The sequence below is a fragment of the Mizuhopecten yessoensis genome, unplaced genomic scaffold, assembly GCF_002113885.1.
Source record: "Mizuhopecten yessoensis strain PY_sf001 unplaced genomic scaffold, ASM211388v2 scaffold10107, whole genome shotgun sequence".
Taxonomy (NCBI): domain Eukaryota; kingdom Metazoa; phylum Mollusca; class Bivalvia; order Pectinida; family Pectinidae; genus Mizuhopecten; species Mizuhopecten yessoensis.
Window position 1 is genome coordinate 79,905 of NW_018408382.1, and position 27,764 is coordinate 107,668.

At 36.9% G+C, this 27,764-nt stretch overlaps 1 protein-coding gene across 1 annotated transcript in view; it reads right to left on the reverse strand.

The window, feature by feature from the left end:
* The window catches only part of LOC110459559 (general transcription factor 3C polypeptide 1-like), a 36,765-nt gene that overhangs the window by 7,457 nt on the left and 1,544 nt on the right, over nucleotides 1-27,764 (reverse strand). Inside the window, exons 3-33 of the mRNA XM_021511889.1 lie at nucleotides 27,325-27,533; nucleotides 26,620-26,774; nucleotides 26,292-26,423; nucleotides 25,544-25,664; nucleotides 24,915-25,088; nucleotides 23,285-23,403; nucleotides 22,183-22,337; nucleotides 21,223-21,430; nucleotides 20,360-20,481; nucleotides 19,210-19,458; nucleotides 18,480-18,577; nucleotides 17,898-18,047; nucleotides 16,715-16,855; nucleotides 16,297-16,392; nucleotides 14,983-15,318; nucleotides 14,450-14,549; nucleotides 13,889-13,977; nucleotides 13,288-13,479; nucleotides 12,799-12,991; nucleotides 12,138-12,303; nucleotides 10,654-10,733; nucleotides 9,702-9,842; nucleotides 8,236-8,325; nucleotides 7,318-7,392; nucleotides 6,460-6,536; nucleotides 5,096-5,212; nucleotides 3,145-3,258; nucleotides 2,549-2,649; nucleotides 2,070-2,229; nucleotides 1,027-1,161; nucleotides 48-106 (exon numbers count right to left, since the gene is read on the reverse strand). Of these exons, the coding sequence (XP_021367564.1) occupies nucleotides 48-106; nucleotides 1,027-1,161; nucleotides 2,070-2,229; nucleotides 2,549-2,649; nucleotides 3,145-3,258; nucleotides 5,096-5,212; nucleotides 6,460-6,536; nucleotides 7,318-7,392; nucleotides 8,236-8,325; nucleotides 9,702-9,842; nucleotides 10,654-10,733; nucleotides 12,138-12,303; nucleotides 12,799-12,991; nucleotides 13,288-13,479; nucleotides 13,889-13,977; nucleotides 14,450-14,549; nucleotides 14,983-15,318; nucleotides 16,297-16,392; nucleotides 16,715-16,855; nucleotides 17,898-18,047; nucleotides 18,480-18,577; nucleotides 19,210-19,458; nucleotides 20,360-20,481; nucleotides 21,223-21,430; nucleotides 22,183-22,337; nucleotides 23,285-23,403; nucleotides 24,915-25,088; nucleotides 25,544-25,664; nucleotides 26,292-26,423; nucleotides 26,620-26,774; nucleotides 27,325-27,533 (4,354 nt within the window). The remainder of the gene's footprint in view (nucleotides 1-47; nucleotides 107-1,026; nucleotides 1,162-2,069; nucleotides 2,230-2,548; nucleotides 2,650-3,144; nucleotides 3,259-5,095; nucleotides 5,213-6,459; nucleotides 6,537-7,317; nucleotides 7,393-8,235; nucleotides 8,326-9,701; nucleotides 9,843-10,653; nucleotides 10,734-12,137; nucleotides 12,304-12,798; nucleotides 12,992-13,287; nucleotides 13,480-13,888; nucleotides 13,978-14,449; nucleotides 14,550-14,982; nucleotides 15,319-16,296; nucleotides 16,393-16,714; nucleotides 16,856-17,897; nucleotides 18,048-18,479; nucleotides 18,578-19,209; nucleotides 19,459-20,359; nucleotides 20,482-21,222; nucleotides 21,431-22,182; nucleotides 22,338-23,284; nucleotides 23,404-24,914; nucleotides 25,089-25,543; nucleotides 25,665-26,291; nucleotides 26,424-26,619; nucleotides 26,775-27,324; nucleotides 27,534-27,764) is intronic.

Genomic DNA, 27,764 nt, shown 5'->3' on the forward strand with positions numbered 1-27,764 from the left:
ACTTGCCCAGAGATAATAGATACTTTTGAGGAAAACGTGAAACTTACTTCTGGGAGATTTTGTAGTTCTGCAGGGATGAGGGGATACGCTGCTTTTTCCGTTCATGCTGGTGAGTAAAATATAAAAGACACTTTTTTACTTGAAGCAAAATCAAAAACAACATCTAAGTTCTCAACAGCAAATCACAATTAGAGTCATCTTATTCATAATTATCAAGTTTGAAATCATATATTTATGTCTAATTTATATCTACAAAGAAATACGTTTTGTTGGTTTTCAGATATTATTGATATTTCTACATATTAAGAGTTTGGACCTTTCTCTGATTCTGTTAAACATCTGTGACAGAACTAAATACACATGTGGTCCAAATGTATCAGCTTTGATGTGTATTATGATGGTTGGTGCCATGCAGGGTGAGTGGTTCGAGATCTCAGTGGGCCAGTCGCCAGGTACCTGGCTGCAGGTCGTTTGGTTTTCTCCGGGTACTCTAGTTTTCCTCAACCACTAAAACATGGCTCGTCCTGAAATTACCCTAGCTGTTAATAGGACGTAAAGCACAACCAACCAAACCAATTAGGACGGTTCACTAGGACCAAACCAATTAGGATGGTTCACTAGGACCAAACCAATTAGGATGGTTCACTAGGACCAAACCAATTAGGANACTTTCCACAGGTCGTTTGGTTTTCTCCGGGTACTCTAGTTTTCCTCAACCACTAAATCATGGCTCGTCCTTAAATGACCGTAGCTGTTAATAGGATGTAAAGCACAACCAACCAAACCAATTAGGATGGTTCACTAGGACCAAACCAATTAGGATGGTTCACTAGGACCAAACCAAGTAGGATGGTTCACTAGGACCAAACCAATTAGGATGGTTAACTAGGACCAAACCAATTAGGATGGTTCACTAGGACCAAACCAATTAGGATGGTTCACTAGGACCAAACTAATGAGGATGGTTCACTAGGACCAAACCAATGAGGATGGTTCACTAGGATAACATACAAGTTACCCACTCACCGCTTTGATTCGTGTGATAACTCTGTTGCTCCTGAGTTGTGTCGTAGCTGTGATGATACAGTCACGTGGGTACTGGTTCAACAACTTCAAACACTCGTACACACGACCCTGTTTGTCCTCCAGTGCAGCATAGGTCTAATAAAACAAATAGAAAAAAACACTGTGTGTTAGTACATAGTATTTGTTATCAATCAAAACTGAGACAAATACACCTGTAGTTGTATAATTTCTCAGGGATAAGATTTTGCAGGGGTCCTGATCAGAAGTAGCAAGCAATGAGAATTCTAAAATTGACTGTAGTATCTTTTATTTCAAGAAAGTAAAACCTAGAAGGCACGGTAGTCTAGTGGTAGGACGCTGGGCTCGTGACCAAAGGGTTGAGGGTTTGAGTTACGGCACGGCACTGTGTTGTATCTTTCAGCAAGAAACTTAACTCCGCTTGTTCCAGTATACTCAGCTGTAAATGAGTACGTGGTTGGGCAGTGCTAGAATTGTTGAATGCTAGCTGTTAGCGCCAAAATGGCAGCTCCAGCTGTATGCTCCCCAGGGAGTTAAGAAAGGTATTGGCTGGTAGCAAAGGCCCTATAACCACAAATAATAATTTGTGAACCGCTTTGAGCAAACCATGAACTAGGTTGTGATAAAGCAGTATATAGGAACCTCAAATTATTATTATTATTAAATCACATCATTAACAAATCACATCACCTGTTGAAAGCTCTTTCACTTCATTTATAATCTTCTTTCTGTCACATACATGAAGACTTTTAAAAAAGCTTTCAGTGATTTGTGTATCAATAAATACCCATGTCACAAGTTAGTATATGCTTTGGTTATTTTTGTAGTTTGTTCATTTTGAATTCTGTTCAAATTTGAAAATACATAGGCCGATTTATTTGATTACTTAAGGAATGGTGGCTGGGCAAATCTTGCTTTTATAACCTTTAGGGATCCACTTATCAGAGCAGGACCTCTTGAAGAAACACAGATGGTAGCTTAAAAATATTTTTTTCAGTTTATACACAGCCTCCTCCTCCACTGACCTGTATGATATTTCTGAGGACGGCAATGTACATGTCGGCGGTGGACTGGACATCCCTGTGTGTGATCGCATGCAGATTGATTTTCTTCACCATCTTAACATTGAACTCTGGTAGCTCCGACAGGTGGGAAGGGAGGTGACTCTGCTTCAAATCAACAGTCCTGAAACAACAGACCACAATCTGAGTTGTTGAAATTCACTAAGGTCAAAGAAAATTATTCTCAAGTTTCTCAGGCCTATTTTGAAAAAGTAACATCACACAGGCATTTCACTTTCATAGTTAACTTTAAAAAAAAAGGCACACATTTAAGCAACTAGGTCAAAGTATTCTCATTTAAAGTAATATTGTACACAATTTCCTAACTTTTACTCAACACCCCGGTACCATAATAATACCAACTCCTCCGTAATTAGTAATACTGACATCAATAATCAAAGTTTCTATCAGTTCAAACTAGTCACATAAACAAGGACAATTACGAGAATTTCTTGATCAGTAACTCGAACAGGTTCCTGAAATCCTTGATGGTATCCTCTGACATCCACATCACCTTCTTACGGGCGTATTCCTTGTCAATTTTCTACAATGACATATCAGAGTATAAAGACACGAACGGTTAGTTTTACTCTCACATGTATACACCCAAGACATGACAGAAAGATACAATGAAATAATTGTATATACACGTATACATAATCTGAAAGTTTATGAACTCTTTCATAAAAAGCATGCTCTCAGGAAACTTTATGTTTAAGTAAATAACAGAAGTTCAGTATGACATATTGATTTAAGTCATCTAAAATATGAGAAGTGAGGCACCATCAACATACTTCCGGAAATATATTATATCATTGCTATGTATCAAGACTGATTTCCAATAAGAAATTGTATCTAGATCAACATTTTAGTTAAGGGGAACCACAAAAATATGCCCTTCATTTTGTGTCAGGGAATCAAAACACAGTATTTCCCTGATTCTGTTTCAGACGATCCACAAATGACCAGTATGACATTATTTTTTGTGTTAAGTGACCCACTAAGTTTTCCCTTCATCATTCACACAGACATTGCTTACCTGGTCTTGAAGTGCCTCGGACAGAAACACAGACAGGTTGTGTTCTGTTCTGGGATTTTTCAAAATGAAGCTGATCCGTCTTTTACAGGCTTCTGTGGTTTTATCCTTGGATTTCTGCATTGAATACAAACAACTTTTTATAAATCATGATGTCATATTGAAAATAAGGTAACTTGCCTATTTGGGTTTCTAAATTTAAAACATTAATGTTATTTGTCAATTTACAATATAAATGGATTTCTAAATTAAAAACAAACACAAAATTTCATTTCTGGATTTCACTATCAACATAAAAAATAATTATTTTTTTATTATGTTCAGGCATAAAGTATTGCCAGATACATGATTACAAATCTGTATAACAACAACTGCTATTGTTTCTTCAAAACACAAAGATTCCTCTAACAACTAGTCACCGATGAAAAATGTGTAGGAAGATTATTAAGGTGGCTCGACACATCGTCATCAGCGTCCATTTTCGTGACATACTTCCGGAAAAAGTACAGCTAGGACTCAATTATCTTAATCCAAATGTGCATGTACACCGTGTCGTCATTTCCGTATTGCGTATCGGGCATTCAATATCATAGTGCAAATTATAGTAACACCTGCTGGGCCGTTTTCGTTTAAACGGTCAAACCGATCGGACCACTGTTGTTCGTTTATTAAATAAGGTCGGACCTAGTAATCTGATGCTGCTTTCAGGCGAGTCTTGAGAGAGCCTTGCAAGGCCTGCATACACATTTGCAGGTCCGCCAGGATTTACATCCGAAATTGTTACATTTATAAACAAACAGGCCCATGGTAAACAATAGTACACGTGCGTGCCGATGATATGTCAACACCCGATATCAAGATTTTACCGGGAAATGTATACTCACACGTACTTCAGGAATAAAGCTTTCCAATTCATAGACATAAACAGACTCACGGGAAGACAGTGACATGAGACCAGACGACCTCAAGAAGGTCATATAGGAAACACATGGAATGCGGACGTACCAACCTCACATGTGCATATCGCGTGTTTACACGAGTTCATAAGCTCGAGGTCGTTACGATTTTCGCTGTTGAGGGAGTTTCGCTCTGTCGATTAAATCGTGTTTACAAATGTAGTCTACTAGCTTACTCTGTGAAAATAATGTTTTGTAAAATATCAAGATACCTATGAAATGCATGTGTGAGTGCACGTGAGAACGGTATACCATGCGATAGCCTCTGGTCTGACATGTAATTATAAATATACCGTGAGTTAGCGGACTGTGGAATGATGTCCAAAGTGTACATGACTGAGGGTAATTTGGTTCCATTAAAGAACAATAAATTGATAATTTTGATATCATATTTTTGATTTATTTCCATCATTTTTGTTATATGTAAACAGAGACAACTGTCATTGTGTAAATGTCACCCCTCTGCAAAAAGTTCCGATTTTTTTCAAGGAAGATAACTCTCACCCGGATCAAAGTGATTGTAAAATGTAAAATAAATTAATTATAAAGCCATTGTGTATATTTTGTTCAATTTCCCACTCTATATGTATAGAACTTTGTGTCCTGGGTGCTTTTAGCTTGTAGATAATCACTTTTATCCGTACAAATTCAATAAAAAACACTTTGTGTAACATGTGTTACATATTTTGCGATAAATAAAATATTTGTAGGGTTAATTAGAAATGCTTCTTTTCATTTTATTATTGTTGTTATTGTTCCGAACAATGCCACACACAAAAAAACCCGGAAAATATTAGAATTGACGAAAATTCAATTTTTTGGTATTTTTTCCAAAAAATTCCCCAAAATATCGGAATGTTTAGATTTTCATAAAATCAACTCGACATAGTTGCATAACAATTATATGAAAGTTTCAACGAATTTTGCTGGTTAATTGCGAAAGTGTGGAGCCACCTTAAATGGACTTTTTAATGCAAATTAGTGCAAGTCCGACCCACCTCTTTGCAGTATTTATGGAGTACATTTCTCAGCTCAAAGTAGGGCACAGGAATAGAGCGGTTGTCTCCCTGGGAGTTCAGGGCCAGGATGGAGCAGGCGATTTTACAGGTCAGCAGCTGTAACAGAGCATTAGGAACAATGACATGCCAAAGCCTTGACGGAATGAAGTGGTACTATTGAGCCACCTATGTAGGTCATTACAATGTCAGGCCTATTTTGCAGGGTATGGTTATCTCCAGTCATTCCTGTTGGACATGCAATACCTGGAATATGTCATAGCAAAATCAAAGGCTCGGTTTGTACCACCTTGTGGAAGAGACCAGGAGACTTGTTTGATCCTTTGCTGTACATCAAAAGAATCTGTCAGTCACGTAACGGTAAAATTGACTGACTTTTAAGACGGGTGTCGCTCCTCTGTAATCTTCAAAAGACAGGTATCAGCCTAGCAATGGGTCAGGTTATTTTACCAGAGACTAATCTTATAGCTAGCCCTGTGGCTTGAATTTTGCTATGACATATTTCAGGGGTGGAGAGGGTAAAGTGAGCGTAACCCCTGGCGTATCAGTAAAGTGAGCATAACCACTGGAGTATCAGTAAAGTCATCGTAACCCCTGGAGTATCAGCAAAGTGAGGGTAACCCCTGGAGTATCCGTAAAGTGAGTGTAACCCCTGGAGTATCCGTAAAGTGAGTGTAACCCCTGGAGTATCCGTAAAGTGAGTGTAACCCCTGGAGTATCCGTAAAGTGAGTGTAACCCCTGGAGTATCAGTAAAGTGAGCGTAACCCCTGGAGTATCAGTAAAGTGAGGGTAACCCCTGGAGTATCGAGGATGCGGTGGGATGGGATCTCCAATGGATTTGGAAGACTCTTGTTTATACGGTTATGACAGTTTGCACAACTGTACAAAAGTTAATCACTACAGAACTGACCACCTGAAAAATGTGTTCATCAAATAACAGCAACCAATATTTTATACAATTAATCAAACAATATAAACCTTCACTCCAATGTTACTGACAATTCTAATATATTTCAAATTTTACATACCATTTGATTGATCAATAGAAATAATTATAACTGTATAGATATCGTCAGCAAATTAGGCCTTGATGGTGGTTATACATAAAGTCACTACCTAAAACCGACCCCAACAGGTCACGAAATTGACTATTGATGACATTACAAACAATAGCATGACACCAAATGGTCAATGTAATTATGCCTCACTTTGAATGACGTCACCGATCAACAGCAGAGAGGCAGCGGGACACTGCGCCGCCAGTAAAACGTTACAGTTTAATCACAATATATTGTGGCAAATCTCAAAATACTGTAGGGTTATCCCCCGATTGATTGCTACTTACAATGCTGTCCTCCTTGGCAGACCAGGACACTCGCTGACCTGTCCTGACCTTCTCTGCCTCTATGTCTATTTCATCTCCTGAAATTACCACATGCTAGATTAGGCCAAACAAAAAATATCTTCATTTTTATGCAAACAGCAAACAATATCAATCTTTAAACATTTTCAACACAAAAGACTGTAAAACAATATTCTACCGTTCACCAGATCATGTAAAAACAAATTTAAAGCCAAAATTTAAGGGTGGAAAGATTTTATGAAAGAAATATTTTTTTATCTAGGCTGAATCATCATTGCCAGGTATATGATGTTTCATTCCCTAAACCCAAGTTAAATTCCTTTGGTCCAATGATGCTTCAGGCCAAATTTGGTTAAAACCTTTCCAACCATACTACAGGAGTAGTCTTTTAAATATTTGCCTCAAGTTCCCCTATTGAGCCCTGCTATTCTGCCCAATAAGTGAGGGGCACCTCCTTTGTTTACATGACATCAGTCCTTTTGACCAAATTAATCTTCATATCAAATTTGGGTCAAATTCCTTCTCTTTTCTTGAAGGAATACTGTTTAATTAAAGTTCTGCCACTTAAACCATTTGATCAGCCAATCAAAAGACAACAGACGAAGTGCCACAACAGAATCTCAATTGACACTTTGGGCCAGGTGAGCTAAGAATACACAATAATTTAAAACATCTCAAAGGCTTTTGTCTAGAGTATAGTTATTTTGTCACCATGGAAATGACCCCACACTGACCCCACACTAACCCCATACTGAGATTCATTTCTATTCATTGATGGTAGTCAAGTACAAACACGCAAGCAGGGATCCCATCTACAGACAGAATTTAACTTTAACGTACGGAAGACTCTCTTCTTCCTCGGTGACTTGGGAGTACGCAACAGTTCCACTTTGGTTTTCTTTTTCGACACTCCACCTGACAACACAAAACATCAACAAAAGTTAACCACAGAAAACATGGGTGAACAAAGCTGGTTAAGGCTTTAGTTACTTAAATCCTTCTCTATCTCCACAATAAACATCACTACATGTAGTAACTTTGTATGGTAAGTATCTTTGAGGGCCATTGGCTCTGAAAAACGTCAGGTCAACAGATACTGCTAGTAGATTATCCCTGCCTCAAATGACTTGGACATATTTGCAGAACTGGTTGAATCTGTACATGCACACTGTTGATGATACTGGTAAAAGATACAAAGTACTCCTTCATAATTTGAAAACAGATTTTTTTTACCCATAGATAATCCTTCATCTGCAAAATGTATTTCATTCTGACACTTATTAACTGATTTCACACTGTTAATTTTTCATGAGAAAAGTCAATAATAAAGTTATTGCCAAGACCATGACTAACCATGTCTGATGACATCAGTGTAATATGATGTGTCGATAGATTGATAATAATCTCAAAGCATGTAATATAGAAGATGGAAAGGCAGTCAGTAGGGAGGGCCACTAACTGTTTTAAGATGGTGGTTCACCTGTACAGGTTTAATATTAATCTTTTCTTGACAGGCCTTCAAAGATGTTGTTGTCTGTAGGGAAGTTCTACTTGATTAAACAATGAACTTGCAGTCACATAAAGACGGTTCGGCAGGGGGGGGTGCCCCCCCCCCCCCCTTCTCCTGATAGGCGAAAAAAGGGGAACAGGGGTCCTCCATGAAATAATAAAAGAAATATTGTGGGTCTTATTTATCTGTTGTAGTTTAAAAAGCGATTGTTTTATCAATTCGTAATTACAATGTATAATCCCACTAACCTGACATCTTCCTCTTTCGCTTCACTCCTTTGCCTCCTTTGTTGCCCTTGGTTTTGGATGTTGTCACCTTGACCACCTCTGGTCCTTTGCCTGAAGGTCAATCAAGGTCAAATAAGGTGATCAATTACAAGAGAAACAATTATTTTGTGATTTAAATCATCATCGAAAAATATTCTGAACTTTTTCAGAAATTTTTTCATCATCTGGTAGAGGATTAAATTTAAACTTAACTGTATTTTGATTTCAGTAGTTAATTCCTTTTGATAAAAGCTGGGACCTTATCCCCTAACATTTTTATAATTATTACAATATGTTACTGGTGCTTGCTTTGCATGCTATTGCACACATATTTTTAACGACACTGTATGACTCTAGGGACCCTTTCGCATATCCGGTTCAACCAGTTGAAACGGTTGATCCTGTAAAGAAAACGACAGGCACAGATCTGATCCTAGGCTGACCTCAGGAATATTCGGCACCTGTAGATTGAGGGGTCCAGACGTACCTGACCGAAACTAAAATGCTGGCTATTGCCAATTTGCGTTATTTCTTTCTAAAACAATGTCAAGTCACATGTAGTTTTTAAGTTACGTTATGTAATTCAGTGGACGGATGAAAGAAGGGCATAACATTCTTGATACATTGTTATTTATTCTCCGAAACTGTGCATTTTTAGCTCTTTAGCTCTGCTTATAGAACGTCCGAGTACGTTCATTTATATATAATATTTCTGCGCCACCTGTACCATTTCAACCAGGATATGCCGATGTAACCTCAATAGTTTTTTTCCCGTACTTCCATTGAATCAAATCCATTTCAAGGTAAGAAGAAAAGTGGTGATCTCAATAAATTAGATATAAACAAATGAAGATTTCATCAAGGACTGTCACAAGATAAATAGAATCTACCACTCCTGTGTAGGGTTGACAGAGGGTTAACCTGAGGGTTATATTTTTTACGTTATCCCAAGGGTTGAGATTTCTGTTTATCTGCATCACACAAGAGTGATCATTATTTTTCTTCCACACTTTCCTACCAAAAAATTAAGCTGAATTGGTGAACCCCATGCACCTTGTCATCATCAAGGGCACTTGAAATGTCAACAAAATTGGAATTCACAATGAAGTGTGGGAGACGAACAAGACCTAAACAATTAATGAGATCCCTTTTTAAGGTCTGGAACAGGATGTTCCCATGTTGGGAGTGAAACCCGCACCCACTTGCTCAAAGCCTCAAGGCCAGTCAGGACTAGTAGGGGAACACATAATCTTAAACTCAAGTCAAGCACTTACTATGAAATCATAAACTTAAGCACTTTTCAAGGACATATATGCTCAACACTACCCAGATGATTATGAACTTTGATATTCAAGAATCTCTTTGTCACGAAAAATTCAAAATATTAATTGCTTCTTTCCAAATAGTATTTCCCAACTCTCTTGCACACAAAGTAGATTATTTCTCACCTGTTCCTGTATCAGTCAACATGAGCCTTTCCTTAGGGAGGATACGTGGCAGGCGGTTTGGTTTGGTGACCTTCAGGTACTTGTCTGTGGACTTGGGAGAAGACTTGGTGAGGGAGGTCCACAGACCATCAGGTTTCAGCTCTACACACAGAAGTCACTTAATTGTTCACATGTCTTCGTAAGAAATATGTCTAACTCATAGTTTCTGAATATCAGAGACACTGCTCAATCTAAAATCTGTCTAAATTGAAGATATGTCTAAATCAGACACACACAAATCACAAACAAGTCTAAACTTTACTACACAATAAATTAATGATACAACTAAATCAAGGACATCTAAATCAAGGACATGTCTTATTCACTGAAAATCTATTCAACCAGACTCGTTGATACCCACATACACAACATCAAGTGCAGCAGCAGACAGGTGGGTGTAATAACTATAGCGTTCTTTTAAATATCACAGGTTAAGACAGCAGGTAGAGAAGATAAGTCATTCTTTCATTTTTAAGTAAATGTATCATTAATCATTGTTATCAGTTGTTGAATTTTAAAAAACAAATGTATATTGTCATCAATATGCTCTGATATAGTTTTCATTTAAATTGTCTTTCATAAAATAAATACTGAATGGAAGTCATGTAATGTGTTTTGACCTACAACAGTCTTACTTGCCTCTCCTAATCAACATTTGACAGTGCCTCTTCATATCTTATATACACTAGGAGCAAGGAATAATGAAGGCTAGGACAACTAAGATCCAATGCCCTATGTTGTTCCTGTCATTACCCAGAGGCCCCATGTGAGTGTAGTTGGTATCTGACATTACCCAGAGGCCCCATGTGAGTGTAGTTGATATCTGACATTACCCAGAGGCCCCATGTGAGTGTAGTTGATATATGACATTACCCAGAGCCCCCATGTGAGTGTAGTTGATATCTGACATTACCTAGAGGCCCCATGTGAGTGTAGTTGGGAAAGTTCCTTTTCATGGTCTTCATACTCCAATCCCAGTTACGATACAAATGTCTGCAAAATATAGTGTACAAACAAATGTAAAACAAACAAAAAAAAAACAACATTTTTACAACTTATATTAATCACTCTTGTTGGTCCAGACGGGAGGAAACCAGAGTACCTGGAGAAAACCCACGTGGTAAGGCAGGTGACCCCATACCTATTCATGTCTGATCGGGGAATCAAACCCCGGCCGCCTTGGTGAACGGTAAGTGAGCTACCCACTGCACCACCCGACCACCCTAATAAATGTATTCCTGTACATTCATGAAATCTGTAAATTGTAGTTTATGAACTCAATCTATGAATTATGACAGGTGTACACTGTATCAGACTACATGTCAGAACAACAGTACAACACCGATAGCATGTCTGTTAACATTTCTAACTCCTAAAACACTATTTAACTTGGAGAATCATAAAGAAGTTACCCTCAATTAACAAGCTAGAACAATAAGCTTGGGTGGTCGGGTGGCGCAGTGGATAGCGCACTTGCCTTTCACCAAGGCGGCCAGGGTTCGATTCCCCGATCAGACATGAATAGGTATGGGGTTTGATTCCCCAATCGGACGTGAAAAAGTATGGGGTCACCTGCCCGTCCATGTAGGTTTTCTTCAGGTACTCCGGTTTCCTCCAACATCAAGACCCCCGCACGCTAACATCCCAGCCAACAAGAATGATTAATATAACCTATTTCATAATTGTTGTAAAATAAATAAAGTTTGCATATAAGCTGGAACACAGATATGTGCCAGACACATTTGCAAGTATTTGTTTTAAGAGGATAAACAAACATTCAATATATCCCATCAAAGATGGCCACATAAAAAGTTAGGAATCTGTTCATCACTATAACTCCTTTAACTCATTCACCCCTGAAGACACATTTGAACTCTTCCAATTCAAAGATTGGAATAGTTCATTATGAAACTTCAGGGGTGAATGAGTTAAATACTGTTACAGTGGAAATGTTTGCGTCGTGACACATTAAACTGATCGCCAGGAAATCTATATATTCTATTTATTCATTATTCATGTGTGGATATTTTCGCACTAATTTTCTTGACACAAAGATAGTGAACATTTCCACTTTTACAGTACATAGTTCCCATACTTGCCAACTTTTTTAAATTTCCATGGGGAGATTATGCATGCTCAAAATTAAATCATAAATAGGATGTGTGTACACACCCACTAGAGACAAAATAACCCTTCAAAATGACATATTTGGAGTTGTTCTTTCAGATGAAATATTTAGATCTTACAATATATGAACAGTTAAGCAAATTGACTGATTGAAAACACTAAATTTAAGGGTCCTAAATCGGGAGTCTCCCTCCTAAATAGGGAGGGTTGGCAAGTGTGAGTTCTTTCCATTGATGGATCAGTTTACAGAAAATATCACCGGATACTAACGTATAGAAGGAGGAATCCATGCCTGCTGCCCCCTGCTGGTCGCCGGGGAGACGACAGTGTGCAGGGTCGTCCACAAGCTTGTCTGGACTGACTGGCTTGAGGCATTCAGGGAGGGACAAGTCTACTGGCGGGTCCTCCTTAAGCTCCCTGGCGGTGTTTTTCATCTCTACAGCAAACACCAGTAAATTCAATTTTTCTATTTATAACACTAACTCAAAACTATACTAAGGGAATTTATGTAAATTTGTATATTTTTATCTATCAGCCTATGACCATTTTGTACATCAGTTTAGAACTTTTAGTATTTATAACAAGAGGACTAATACATCATTACATTACTTACCAAAGATCGTTAAATGTATATTAAGAATCTGGAGTCTTTCATCCCATATCTTGATACTTAAAAAGGTATTTTATCCAAAGTTCTTCAATTGTTTTAATACACAGGTTCCAATTTAATTGTAAATCTAAATGTATCTTCTCTGCGTCCTTAAATTGGCAATGACAAAAGCAAAGGCTCACAGTAAGTGATTTGATTGGTTTCAAACATAAAAACCCGGATTAATTGCAAGGCTTATACATATCCTCTGAAGATTACAGAGTAGCTATACCAAAACCAGCCACTGGACTTCGAAGCCGAGGTTCCCAAGTATCCACTTACTCCTGACATTGAGATGACTGGCGAAGCAGATCTCCTGTAGCTCTGTCCAGTAATGGTCAAACTCTAGCTGGCTGTGGAGAGTGTAGGTACGTTTATCACACTTAATTCCATCGGGCATGGTGATCTTACAGTAGCCCTCTAGGGAGCGCGTTGTGTCCCTCAGACAAACGTTCTTATACAGGTAAACAAACACCTGGATCATAAAAAGAGACATTTTTTTTTATTAATTTGTAATCAAAAATCACCAATTTATTCCTGAAGCCCTTTACTAATCAACTATTTTGAAGTAATGTATATTTAATACAAAATACAAAGCATCAAATTTTCACTTTTTCATAAAAACTACAACTTTTTTTATTGTCTTTTTTATTCTCAAGAGAATGATAACAGAACAATTTATCAAAGAATATTTATTTTTGGAACATTTTAAGACTAAACGAATCTTTCTTATATATTCATTTTAAAATACAAGCAAAAACTAGTACGAACCTGGTCTTTCTCCTTTAGAAGTCGGGTCCCGAATGAAAGCAGACCCATATAGGCGAGTCGCTCACAGTTCTCATGGAAGGCGAAGATGTACTTGCGGGCAAAGAGTAACTGCTGTGTGAGTCGGTACGGGAGGTAAACGATGGGGTACAGAGACTTTACAGGGTCGTCCAGGATCTCCTTCAGGCCTTGTAGCTGGAAAGTCATTTTATAAATGGATATAAGGTATATTAAGACTATAAACGTATAACTATTCAATAAAAACATTAAAAATGCAGATTTTGGAATATGAAATGATTTTATATGAGTTAGTAGACCTTATATAAACTGAAATTATATGTATCAAAATAAAACAAAATATGAATCAATAATTTAAATGAGTCAATCGTTTAAAAAATCAAAATGAGTCCACAAATACAATTCATAATATCAATGATTTAAAAAATTATTAAATGAGTCAATGACTATTTAAATGACTTTGAAATTCAATTTTCCTTGACGTTGCATGATCAGGTGCTAATGAAGCAGTTTAAACCTCAATAAGTGTCAAATGATTTCTGAATGCTGAGCTACACAGATGTGGCCCGTTGGTACCGATACTTACATTATAGCTGACAGGTACCATGGCACAGAAGAGGCTGACAGGAAGCGTGACTAGGACATCAGATATCAGACACCAGCCCTTTGGATGATCTAAAAACATAACAAATGTTGACTATTTCCAATTTCCTGGTGTAAAATTGATATACAAATGTATGTAAAAAATCTTTTGCTGACTGCTCCATAAAATAGTTGACCAAAGTTTATCAAGTGAAACCTCATTATGCTACTCTGGTAACGCCTCCCTAGATATACAAAAACAAACCAAATGTTAGAAGCTTGCATATCAAAACTGAACAATGTATCGAAGAGTTAAAATACATGTATGGCAGTATCAGGCCTACAATGATACATGCATGATATCTGCAATATGTGTTTTACATCTACAACAATACGTGTTTTACATCTACAACAATACGTGTATGTTTTAAACAATGATATGTGAATGACAATTACAATGATATGTGAATGACAACTACAATGATATGTGAATGACAACTACAATGATATGTGCGAAGCAAATGACATTACGACAAGCTTTTTTGGGTATTTTTAGATATTGTACCTTTATGTTTCGGTAGTGGTGGAAGGTAACGTCTCCAGGACATCTCATCACAGAATACGGGGGGTTCCTTCAAGTTCCGTATTTGCTCAAAAATATCCACCTTTTAAGATAAGAAGTTCATTATTTTTACATTTGAATAACATGCTTTCCTTTGTTCCCCATGAACCTTTTGTTTATTTTACCAATACATAGTAGAATCTGGTTAACTTCAGCACTTCTGTGCCAACAAACTTATTCCTGTTTTGTTACCCTGGATCTGAAGGGATAAGTTAACCCAGTTTTACTGTGTTAAATGTTAATGAAATGATATCAATATTCTTAAAAGATATTATGAGTTGATAATTAGTTTGTATTATAACATCTCACGGCTACTGTGTTATGCAGTGGAATGTTCGAGATAATCGTCGACAGAGAAACCATATTTGAAGAATATTTGAATACATTCTTGGCATACCTGCCGAATGTATCTTCATAATGTGAGAAAAATATTTCATAAAAACAAAATGTAAAGCTATTAGAGACAGTATATTTACATCAATAGATTTTTCAGAGTCTTCTGTCTCCATATCAGGCTTGTTTGAACCCATATGACCTTGACTTTTTGCCTGATCTGTTTCCATAGCAACATCACTTCTTGATATTTCAGTTGACCGGGATGTCTTCAAATCATCTGACCATGTACCAATCGCCTCAGATTGAGTTTCCATGGAAACGGACGTATCTCGGCCCGGCGTGGACTCCGATGGATTATGTGCGGAGCTTTCGGGTAAAACACACCCTCTGTAGTCGTAACACAGGTACCACAAAATGTTGTGAGCCATACAGAGTCTCCGCATCTTTGGTAAGTAGCCGTACTGTTTAGGTGCAATCTACAACAGGGAAGATCAATCTATTAACTACCTCCCTTAAATATTGCTGTACTGACACAATAATTAATTGTTTAGTCCACACGATATGAAAGCTTGTAGTCCAAGTGTAAAACAGAATGTCATATGACATAGCTTAAAAGGACACTCCATTTTAGCTAGAAATCCTTGGTTGTTATCTGCCATTCAAATCATTAAACTGAAATATGAATTACTATGGTAACACAATCATCAATATTTCATCTTCTCATATGCTGTCACGAAATATCCCTTGTGTTTGCGTCAGCATCATAATTGTGACATCATAATGTGTAACGTTTGCAGAAATAAACAAAACGATGAAGTGAAGACATGTAGATATTATTACTCCACAAAACGAGAAGTGGTATCCTCCACACATAACACTATGGTAACAACACATTCTTGTTCCGTCCTTTATAGGCCCAACCATTTGTCGACAGACGTCATAGGACCAGGGCCCCATCATCTGTTGACACAGACGTCGTAGGACCAGGGCCCCATCATCTGTTGACACAGACGTCATATGACCTGATGTTTCGAATACACAAAACCCAACAAAGCGCATAGATATTGCTTAACCCTTTCACCCCTATGCAATTTTAGTAGACTCTCCCTTACATTGATCTGGACAAGTCCATTGTGGTCTACAGTGGTGAAAGGGTTAAGTTGATAAACTCACCAAGTGACTTCAAGACAAGTATGGCAGGATGTTTACAATTCAACTTATCTGTAAAACTCACAGCTCTTCTCAGAGTGTTGATATTTGAAACTGCATTATATCAAATTAGTTTGGAAATCTAAAGCAGCTTTGATGTTAAAAACCCTGCATATTTAGAATTGACAATTCAAAAGCAGAAAATGATCAGCGGTCGTAGACAGATTAACAGGTTGTCATGAGTTGTTTGCTGTTATGAAATAAAAGTTAAATGGACTACCATTACAACCGTTGTCTGTACGTACCGGATCATAGACCATGTCGAACGACTTGATCTTCATCTTGTACTCCTGTAGCTTTCTCAGGTTCTCCTGGGTACTCTCAGGCAAGTCGGTGAACTTCTGTCAACAAGCAAAATTAATCTAAAATAAAACACTGTCACATTCTGTAAACAAGAGATCATCCATAACTGAAGTTTATTTCACAAAAACAACAAGTAAATGGGAAAATATAAGAGATCCTTTACTTATGCAAAAAAAAAAAAGTGTGTTAAGAATTCCTATCATTACACTGTATTACCCCAATCTAAGATTTCTTTAAAGGAAAAATCAAGATAAAATAGATCATTGAAACAAATTCAATATCAAGAAATATTTTGAACCTCAATGTTTGTCATCACTACTACATATCCTTGTATTTTGATGTTGAATTTCACCAACACACCTGTTGTTTTGCTGGACTTTTCTTCGGCGCTTTGACCAAACGTTCCTTGGGTACACAGCGCGACCTCAGGTGAAGCTGTTCCAGCTTGCTCTTTATCAATGCATCTGTTGGTTGGATATGCTTGGCACACAAAAGCTGAACCTGTGGAACAGCAACACGATATAATGACGTAGAACTATAAGCCACAGACATATCAATTTCTTCCCCATTAGACAGAGACATCCAAATTTCTGGTCAGGGATAGATATCTCTGTCTTACCCTAGGGTAGAGACGGGGGGATTCCCCTGTCATAACAATTGTATGATGTCAGTCAACAATGCACTGACGTCACATCAACAATGTAATGACATCACATCAACAATGTAATGACGTCACATCAACAATGTAATGACGTCACATCAACAATAGCAGACCACGGAGGATAACGCCGTCCTGCTGGAAATTATGAAATAAACTTTTGCATTGCATGAATACACCACTTGTATTTGATGTGAGAGAAAAATAACCATTCCCCTCTTTAGGAGCGAGACAGAAAAATCTCAACCTTCGTGGTAAGATTCTTAAATGTCTGGCCCTCAGTAAAACCTCAGGCTAGACATTTAAGAACCTTATGCCTTGGGTTGAGATTTTGATGCCTTACCCTCAAGGTGGTGAAAGATGATGTTTATCCCCAACGTCATAACCATTCAAGACTTATCTTCATTTGATGTCATAAAAGTTCTTTAGGAAGATTTCAATAGATACAAACAATTCACAAGAAAAATCCTAAATAAAGAACAAGAACTGTCAGATGAAAGCATAATAATGCTAAACCTTAAAAGGTCTCGGCCAATCAGATGCCTTAGCAGCTGTCTTAAATCCCAAAATAGAAAAAAGATTTTGTGTCAAACAATTCCATTTCAGGTGTTCATTTCTCATAATAGATGCAATCCCTACTTATTCTGTTTCTATTTAAATAAACTTATTGTTTCTCAATTCAGAATAGACAATATTATAGTGTTTATATTATACTGTAAGTGTTATGGAAAGTAACTAACCTTTATGAACCCCTGTTTGACATATAACCTTGGCATACTTACTATCACTTTTCCCTATCCCTCGTGTTATTAGTACTGAAATTATTCGGAGGAGGGTGTCGAGGAGAAGTAAATTTGAGAAAGCTATGTTGACATTTTCACTTACCTCCCTCAGCTGTTCGTTATTGCTCCCTGGGATATTAGTTTTGAAGATCCTAATTTTTTTCTCTTTCACCAACAGAATAGCAAGCTTGTCAAAAGTTTTCTTGTCAATGATGCAGTCAAGGCCCTCAGTTTTTTCTCGTTCTCGAATCATCTGAATAAATGTTTTTTGAAAAGTCAGACATTGCATGTGTTTAAATGACACAAATAAAGAAATTTTAACACTGATTCAAATATCAAATCCACTATCCAGTATAAAATGTACGGTGTATCAAAATAAAGACAAAGCCATATAAGATATCTTGATTGAACACCTCAGCTAGAACTATTAAACAAACCTTACTTTTAACTGCTAAATAAATCTGTAAAATGTGTACAACTCAAATCAATATACAGAAACTCAATTAAGGTGCACAATCCAAAGTATGATGAGTACATCTGCAGTTTCACGAAGTTCCGATGAAATGTTTAAAGTTGATTTGACATACATCTATCTGCATAGAGATTGAGAGAAAGAAATCTATAATAACTTAACAGTAGATGCTAAACTAAGGCATCATTTAAAACCTGGTATCTTCTTACTTACCTTAATGAAGGTGTGGGTTTTCTCCAAAACTTTATCCTTTTCTACAGCTTCCAGGATCATCGACATTCTCTTCAGATGTCGACTTGTCAGCGTTCTCTCTGCAGAACACAATATTTCAGTGTTAATTAGGTCTTGGTTATCAATTACTGTTACGACAATAAAACTTTTGCTCACAAAATTGTCACACAACAATGAGTTATGAAACTTGACGATAAAATTCAGATGGAGCTCTATGTTTTCCCTACTCAACGATTTGACATAAATAACAGAATTTTACCATACGATGCATTGCAATTGGCTGCATTCCTTCAATCAGCAATCAGAAAATTTCTTTTAAGATTGACATTTTATCACTATTCAATTTAGTAGCCAGCTTCAAATCTGATAGCTTAACTTCTCTTTTGCCTTCATTTAACAGGACAGACGAACATGGCAAAATCTGTCGAAGTTTTTTCGTTTTTTTTAAATAATGTTTAACAGCTTTGATCCAAATTGACTATTTTCGACACATTAGATGTTCTAATATGTGAAAACTAGTCAAAATTTGTATCAAAGCCATAAGACCCAGTTAGCCAATATCATTGCGATCTTTTTAAGCGAACACCCAAATACATTTGTGAAAATTTAAACTTTCACATTTTCGTACAATTTAACAATTTAATGTTATTATCTCAAACAATGATTTCATCTGTTCATAAAGACGAGGAAAATAAAATCTAATCAAACTTACCCAGGTCGGACCTCTTGTCTTTTGCCATATTCCTCCTGGTTTTGAACTTCACTGTTTTTTTCACCCCTTCTTTAACCTCATCTACGGCCAGTAAGTCTTCACAACTTCGGATGACTGTGGTCTCGCCCTTTGTATTCTCCTTTTTTATTCCATTTACACCATCATTGATATCACCGCTGACAGATATGTCCATCGTTACTTCAGTTTCAGTATCATTGGCTGGAGGTGTCTCATTTGACATGGATGGTCCTGAAATTTTTAATTATTTTGTGAAGAAAGATTACTAGTTTTTTTCAAGAAGAAAAGGACAGATCCAGGCAACACTCCTGATGTAGAAACCGCAGTAGTGTTCTCGGGTGGGTCCATAGGGGATTCACCAGTGATCCCTACATAGAAACATGGAAGGACGTAAAGGAATCTCAACAGCACATGTCTACATGTTTGGTTTCTTTTACTCTATGAATATTATCAAACCAGTATAATGAATTGCCAATAGCAATGAAATTTATTCTTAATTGAACTGAACCCTATTTCATCCTTAATCAATCCGACTTGAACTCCATTTACATGTAAGTAACCGTAAACTTAAACTCCAATGTCCATGAATTACAGTTTAAACAAGAGCTGTTGGAGAACAGCATAGCTCGCCTATGTTATTATAATACTGAAACTATCAATAGAAACACATGTATAGTAAAACGTTGATATAGTGCCTGTCATTTTATTTGCCATCTCACTTACCACCAGGATATTTCAAGGACCGTTAACTGTGAAATGTTAGTATATGTAGATATACCTGTAGACTTGAGAAACATTTATGTTATGTGTGATTGTTAAGAAATTAACAAAGTCCAATAAAGCTGTTTTTGGACGCTAAAATATGAAAGTATGGTTCAACACATTGCTTACGCTCCATACAAATACTTCAACCTTACAATAGACAACAGCCTATTGATGGTGGTGGTCCAACACTACCCAACAAAACTTGCCCAAAAACTTTAACCTCAAGCTTACCCATAAACATTAATCAAGTCCAATAAAGCTGTTTTGGCCCCTAAAATATCAAAAATATTGTCCAGAACATTGCTAACACTCCATATAAATACTTCAACCTTATAATAGTTCAAGTACATATGAACAATCTACATACCTGAGCCCAAATGAGGATCAGCATTTCCAGAAGACAGCTCTTCCTTCTGGAAAAGTTTTTCTTTTTCTTCCACAAATTCTTGATACAGCTTACTCTGGAGTCGATGTTCCTTAGCTATGAAACTAGGCAGAAGAAGCATCATACTTTAGTAAGAAGTGTTTGGATTTGTACCCTTCACATGTACTACAAAGGAAATACCTATTATTTTGCGAGGTCAACATTTCATGGTTTGGCACCATGATCAAATGAGACATTTTTCATATTCCCATCACGTTTTTATAGAATGTTAGCGGGGATTTATCAGATATGTAACTGTAGTGAAATTCAAAAACCAATTTTCAGATTTCAGGGTTTATTCAATCGCGTACTTTTACATGTACATCAAACAAGGCACAGTAACATGAGTATACAATGTGACGCAGTTTCCTCTACACTGACATTGTGATTGGGGAGCATGTCAAATTTTAGATCTCTGTAAATCAATCAGATTATTCACCTTTGGGAACAAATATCACTTTTGAATCAAGTTCAAAGTTAATATGAAACTGTCCCAAAATATGACAAAAATATTCTCCCTCAGAAATTTATGTATTACCTGTTTTTTCCTAGGCAAATAGACAGCTTTTTATATATATATATATAAGGAGAAACTGACTCTGTGTTTTGATATTTTAATGCCGATTGCCAAATCATGTGTTAACCATTATCAAGCAGAATCTACAGTTAATCCTACTGAACCCGGATCATAAGACCAACGGGTGAGGTTGGAATGTACTAAGTGCAGCTTTTATCCTTTTTTTCCAAAAATGAAATGAGTTACATTCAAAAACAGCCGGCTCCATTGAAAGACTTTGGTCACTTACTATTTGACCTTCTGCTTGCCCTTTTCCTTTAGGATTTGATCAACCATGTTCATGCGGATCATGTTTTTAATGAGGACACGTGCCATGTTGTCACCAACGTTGAGTATCTTTGTAAGAGACGTTTGAGTCACACCCTCCGGGCCCACATTTTTGATCGCATCGTAACACTGCTGTAGGGTAGTTCTCTCATATACCCACTCATATTTGCCTACAAAGACAACATTGTTTTACATTCAGACTATAACATCTAAGGCTTACCTCACATGGTTATACAGGACCCTGTGTGTTCTGAAAATTAGCACAGCAGTTTTCAGGAGTTCACTCATCATTACCAACAGTTACAATCAGATGTGAAAGAAATGCATCAATTTTAATAACAAGATTGACTCAAAAATGTTTGTAAAACATATACAATTTTACTCCAATTTCTGCTTTGATGCAAAAGAACTAAACAAAGGTCTTATCAAAGAAATGGAGCCAAACACACAATGTAATTAAAGTCAGTAAAATGAAATATAGGTCACAGTGACCTACATTAATATATATTGCTGTAGTACTCTTCAACATGTATCCACATGTTTAAGCTTTATGAGAAATGGAGCTAAACACATAGATGAGATGTTGTACAAATGACTGACTGCAGGAAAAGAGAGAAAAACTTACAGTCTCCTCCAGTGGGTTGCAAGGCCATTAACACAGACATGTTGTTGAAGACCCCTAACAACTGTGAGATACCAATCTATGTATTTTTTGCCCCAGTCATATCTTATATATAATAACTCCTTGGAACTTCATTCTACTCATGTTTACAGGGCTAAATAACATTCCTCAAATGTGACATCTACATTTCCTAATTGAGTGCTACATTAGCATTAAATATACTTAATATTTATATCTCAAACCTAAATAAAAGAGCTGGAACTTATCAGAAACCACCAAAATTATCCAAATACTACCTACCTAGTTTTGCTTTACCAGACAGATCGTTTCCAGTGTCGTCTGCACCATCTTCATCCTCCTCCTCGTCCTCTCCTTCGTCCTCACTGTCTTCCTTCTTTACAGACACATGCTGAACCATGGTGATACTATGGACCATTTTCTCGGAGAGCCGATTCCTGTTAGAATGGTCAGGACAGCATAATAACACTTTTACGAACAAAACTTCTTATATCAAATATCACACAAGATCACACTATTTAAATATCCTACAGTAGAAAGGATAACATGAATTTCGGTAATGCACTGCGCTAAAAAACGGAAAAACTTTGTCATGGATTAAAATCAACTGTATGGACATTGACTAAACAACTTGAAAGTTGTATTATGTCTTATGCAGGGCCAATGAAATTTTAATATCTCATAATAGCAAAATAAGAAAACAGTACCTAATGAGAGGCCAAGAGGGCCTGTTTTGCTCATCTAGATATTTAAACAATCATGGCAATATTCTCATTAAAAGTAGTGGGGCAATTAACATCCTAGGAATAGGGCCAGTCCCTGGAGCAAACCCTGGCAGCATTGTGTATCCAAATCTCCATGCCCAGCTATTGTATTTATTGTTATAAGAGGGAGTGGATCTCAAATGTTTCCATGTTATGACTACGGGACTTAGTCCATTTTGAACGGAGCTGACCCCAAGGCAAACCAGATGAGCTAAACATGATTAATTCATATCCTCTCCTGTGACACAATGGCTAGTACTGACAAAATACATTTCCCCCTTCCATGACATATTGTGTAGAATTAATACCATACTTATCCCTACTTTTGAGCCCTTGCTTTGACCTCAACATTTAGAGTAGGAGTCACGGAGTTGAGCACTACAAGTGTCACTTATCTATGGAATTTTGTCCACTAATATTCAAACATTCAGAAGTGTTGGTAAAGACACACAGACAAAATGAAGTCATTTTAGTACAGTGTAAACGGTTTCAACAGAAGTCTCTGATTACAGTTTTATTCTTGGCCCTTATACACCTGATGTACTTGACCGAAACACCTGATGTATTTGTTTGACCACAACACTGGACATACTTGTGACTGTAACACCTGACAAACTTACTTGCACAAGTACTCTTCCTCTGTAGCTTCTGGAAACAGGTCTCTGTATGGAAGTTTGTCAGCACGTAAGAAGTTCGGGTAGCTGTAGTACAACTTCTTAAACAAGGTCGCATCTACCTCCTACAACAATCAATCATCAAAGGCACTGTCTACAACGCTCCACTACCAGATTTGACCGAATTGGCAAATCTGCATCTATAAATGTACCACTTAATGCATTTTTTAATGAAAATGAAAGATATGTTTTCAACTATGCCTTAACCAATTCACCCCTCAAGTCACATTTGAACTTCACCAAATCAAAGACTGGGGAAGTCCAGTTTAAATATGTAGGGGTGAATGAGTTCATGCTATTGACCTCAATCAATAGGCCTGTAGTTACGAAGATGTATTACGAGGGTATTTATATGAATCTGTTATCAGTTATCCACTTAAAGGATGCCTGTCCCACTGCAGGCAAAACACTAGAGAGTTCCACTGTTGAGTAGGGCCCCTTTAGTTTATCGGGTTCAACCAGTTGAAACAGTTGAACCTGGAAGGAAAACGACAGGCGCAGATCTGAACCGAGGCTGACCTCAGGAATATTGTGCACATGTAGATTGAGGGGTCCAGACTTACCTGACTGAAACTTAAATGCTGACTATTGCTAATTTGCCTTATTTCATTCAAAAACAATGTCAAGCCACATGTAATTTTTAAGATACGTTATGTAATTCAGCGGACGCGTGATGAAGGGCATAATATTCTTGATACATTGTTATTTATCCTCTGAAACTGTGTATTTTTTTAGCTCTACCAATAGAACGGTCCAAGTGCGTTCGTTTATCATGCAATATTTCTGCGCCACATGTACAGTTCCAACCGGGATAAGCGAATGTAGCCTAGTTGTTTTTATATACAGAAACCTCCCCTTCATTTTGTTTTTGATATAACTGCAGAGCGATTGGGCAAAGGGACTTTTGTAGACAAGGTAGCTTAATCGGTTAGAGCAACAATATAACAATTTGAAGTCTGAGGTTTAAATACTGGTCTGTCTACACTGAATTTTACACTCTATTGTTGTTTATATTTTTGGTTCAATTAAACTGTTATATTTTCTCTTAAAAGTCACACAATGTATGGTTTTCTTTTTAGACATTTTTTTATCAAAGCTATAGTCATGCTGGAAAAATCAGTTTCAAATGCATAGTAACAATTTTATGGGAATCCTAAATATGCAATCACTACATGTTTTTTGGAAGTTGACAGTTTGGTATTACACCACTTTTACTGCAATGGGGGGCCAATACATAATCTATGTCTCAAAGGGGGCCAATATATAATCTATGTCTCAAAGGGGGCCAATATATAATCTATGTCTCAAAGTAGGAGATGGGTTTAATACAGGCCAATGAAATAGCATTTGTTGGCATTTCGACTGAACTTCAATAGCTATGGGTGGGCTTATTACCAGGCATGGGTCTACTGTAGTACACAGTATGCATGTTAATCAGGTTTAATCTAAACCATTGACTTACGAACAGGACACACTAGTCTAACCCTAGACACTCTTACTCAAAAATGTCTTCAGGGGTGTCTTGTATCACCATTAACTATCGTGCTATATAAACCCAGATCCAAAGACAACCTACCAGGTGCTCGCGTATCGTGCTAGCGACCTCCCTGTGATTTGGGCGAGAGGCCAGGTAGTTACACGCCTGTAGTATTAGTATACTGTACTTGGACTGGATCTCCTTGTAAAACCGCTCCAGGTGGAAGATACGCCGAATCTGCTGTTTGTGCTTCATATCCACCACTGTCAAGCTCTGTAATAACATCCATACTTTAAAATGACAGCTCACATACTTTTACAGAAACCATCACACATTTAAAATTCCTTTTTACATTTTTCCAACCATTGGTAAAATTTAAAACCTCACTGAATACCAAAATTCTTCGAATAGCTACCATTGACCTTTAGGCTTGCACTTCTCTTTGAACAACAAAACCAGAGAGAAAAATTAAGAAACCAGTTGATGAATGTGGTATGGCAAGGCAGCTGAACCAACTACTACATGTAATGATTTACCTTTTCCTTCACCAATTGATTTGGTGATTAACCTGTTTACTCAAATATTGATTAAGTAAACTATCTGTTTATTCACCAACTGATTTAGAGATATACCTGTTTCTGTTCCAATTGATTCAGTGATATACCTGTTTCTGTTCCAATTGATTCAGTGATTTGCCCGTTTCTTTGCTAAATGACTTAAGGACTTACTTGTTTCTTGACCAGTCCTAACCTCACCAGAATTTTCGTGTGATAGAATATGGTCTTGGGAGGCATACTGAACACCTGGAGACTGAACGGACCCACAGACATACAGCCATTGTACCGCGACCTGAAAATATAAGACGTACAACTGTTGTAACGCAACCTTAGAAAAGACATACAGATATTGTATGACTACCTAAAACACGACACACAACCATTGCACAATGACTTATAAAAAGAGACAGTGATTGTGCAACGATCTCAGAAACAAACAAGGCTAAAAAGATGAATACACATTTTATACATACAGTGAATCATTTCTTTATTGCTGATATTTCAATATTCATTCCTAACAGCTTCACATACTGATTTCCAAGATGATCTATACAAAGGGGATCATGCTCTCTTTAGAAATGCAGCAAAAGAGGGAACAGGCTTATTCTCAATACTCTCCTACATCCGTAGAATTCATAATGCAGTGTCCAATCTAATTATCTCCCTTTATCTGTGAAACTTTCTCAAATCATCATTTTATGATAATAATAAACTCAATTTTTCAATGACATTATAAGTTACCAAAGCATTTTAACAAAAATACCTTGGTATAAATGCTCACATGAATGTTTTATTGAGGTGTAACCCTTTAGTCTAACCCAATAATCTACCTTTATTTTAATTACTTGGAACTAGCCAGTGAATCAACACCTGCCAACAAGATGGTTTAATTGTATCACCTGGGTATATATTATATTACCTGCCAATCCGCTCCAGGATGCAGTAGGCATGGGTCATAGCGGACCAGTTGTGAGAAGGGTCATACAAATGTCCGCAGATAGCATTCTCACGAATCTCCTGGGACGCCACAATCACCAGTTTCTCGCCCCAGCTAAATATCACAAATATAAATCAATATCGAAAATATGAAGGCATGTAACAAACAGAAACAGCAACATTAAATTCAAAATTTGACAATACAAATATTTGCATAATATTTATATATGTAATAACTAACACATTGGAATTTATACATAATTACTTCAAAACTCTCAGTTCAGTGGAAATGAAAGAAAGGAAAAACTAACGTGTTTCTAGCCTCTTCCAATGTAACAGCTGGTCTTTTTCCATCTGCTTTCACCAAAGCTGTCACATTTTTCCGTGTTTCAAACATTGAGCATGATCCATATATACCATCCTTACTTACAATGTCAATGGGATACGGGTCTTCTGGAACTTGTTCCTATCAACACAGACACACAAAAGTGTAATGTTCACATAATTGTCCTAAGCAAAATAAAAATATTTAGATACAGTAATGAATTTCACCTTTCATTGTGTATTGTTTTATCCCTGCCCTTATCCATCATGTGCAATTTGAAATGGAAAGCAAGTATGATTTAATTTTAAAATTAAACTTAACATTTCCATCTGTAATAAATCTAAGTGTAGCAATTATATTATGAAAATTTTATGCATGTCATCCAAAGGTGTACAATTTCATATTTTGAATATTTCTACTGATTACAATATGTGTATTAAGTCTATAATTAGATTAGGATGCTATCCAAAACTCACCATAAAGAGTGCATTTCATAGTCATTTTCTCATGTTAAAGTGTATTTTGGGTAATGACATCCCAATCAAACTCTACCAATCCCAGGTTGACAAAAGGGGTTATAATACAGCTCATAGGTCAGAAACACCCAAGTTATTGTTATCCCAAGATTTATTAATCATGATCACTCTAAACATCCTTTCAAAACACATGAAAAGTGTACATTACAACTTACAAGTTCTATCAGCCGTCCTGAGTCTGGGTCGAATGACTCCAAGCTATTGTAGACGACGAGAGGAGGTTGAGGTTCAGGGATTTCATAGTACTCCAGGCCTTGCAGGGTGACCAGGCACCTCCATAGATATGCCTTGGACTTGTCGGTCAATTTGATGGAGAAATTCTGTCTCGCGGACAACCTCACCCAGAGGGACTCGATGCTTATACCTGAAAATCAACACATTTACATAACAAAAATAAAATTTGCTAAATCAAGTCAAAAGTAATTAATCTACTTTGATTTAACTGCCTGACTCTAAAATAAACCAGAAAAATGTATTTAATGGTATGACGATGTTTTAACATCAATTTTCTCTATTAAATCAATAATGAACTCATTATATATATAATATCACAAATGTGCTGAAATCATTTTTATCTCATCAAACTGGAGACTTC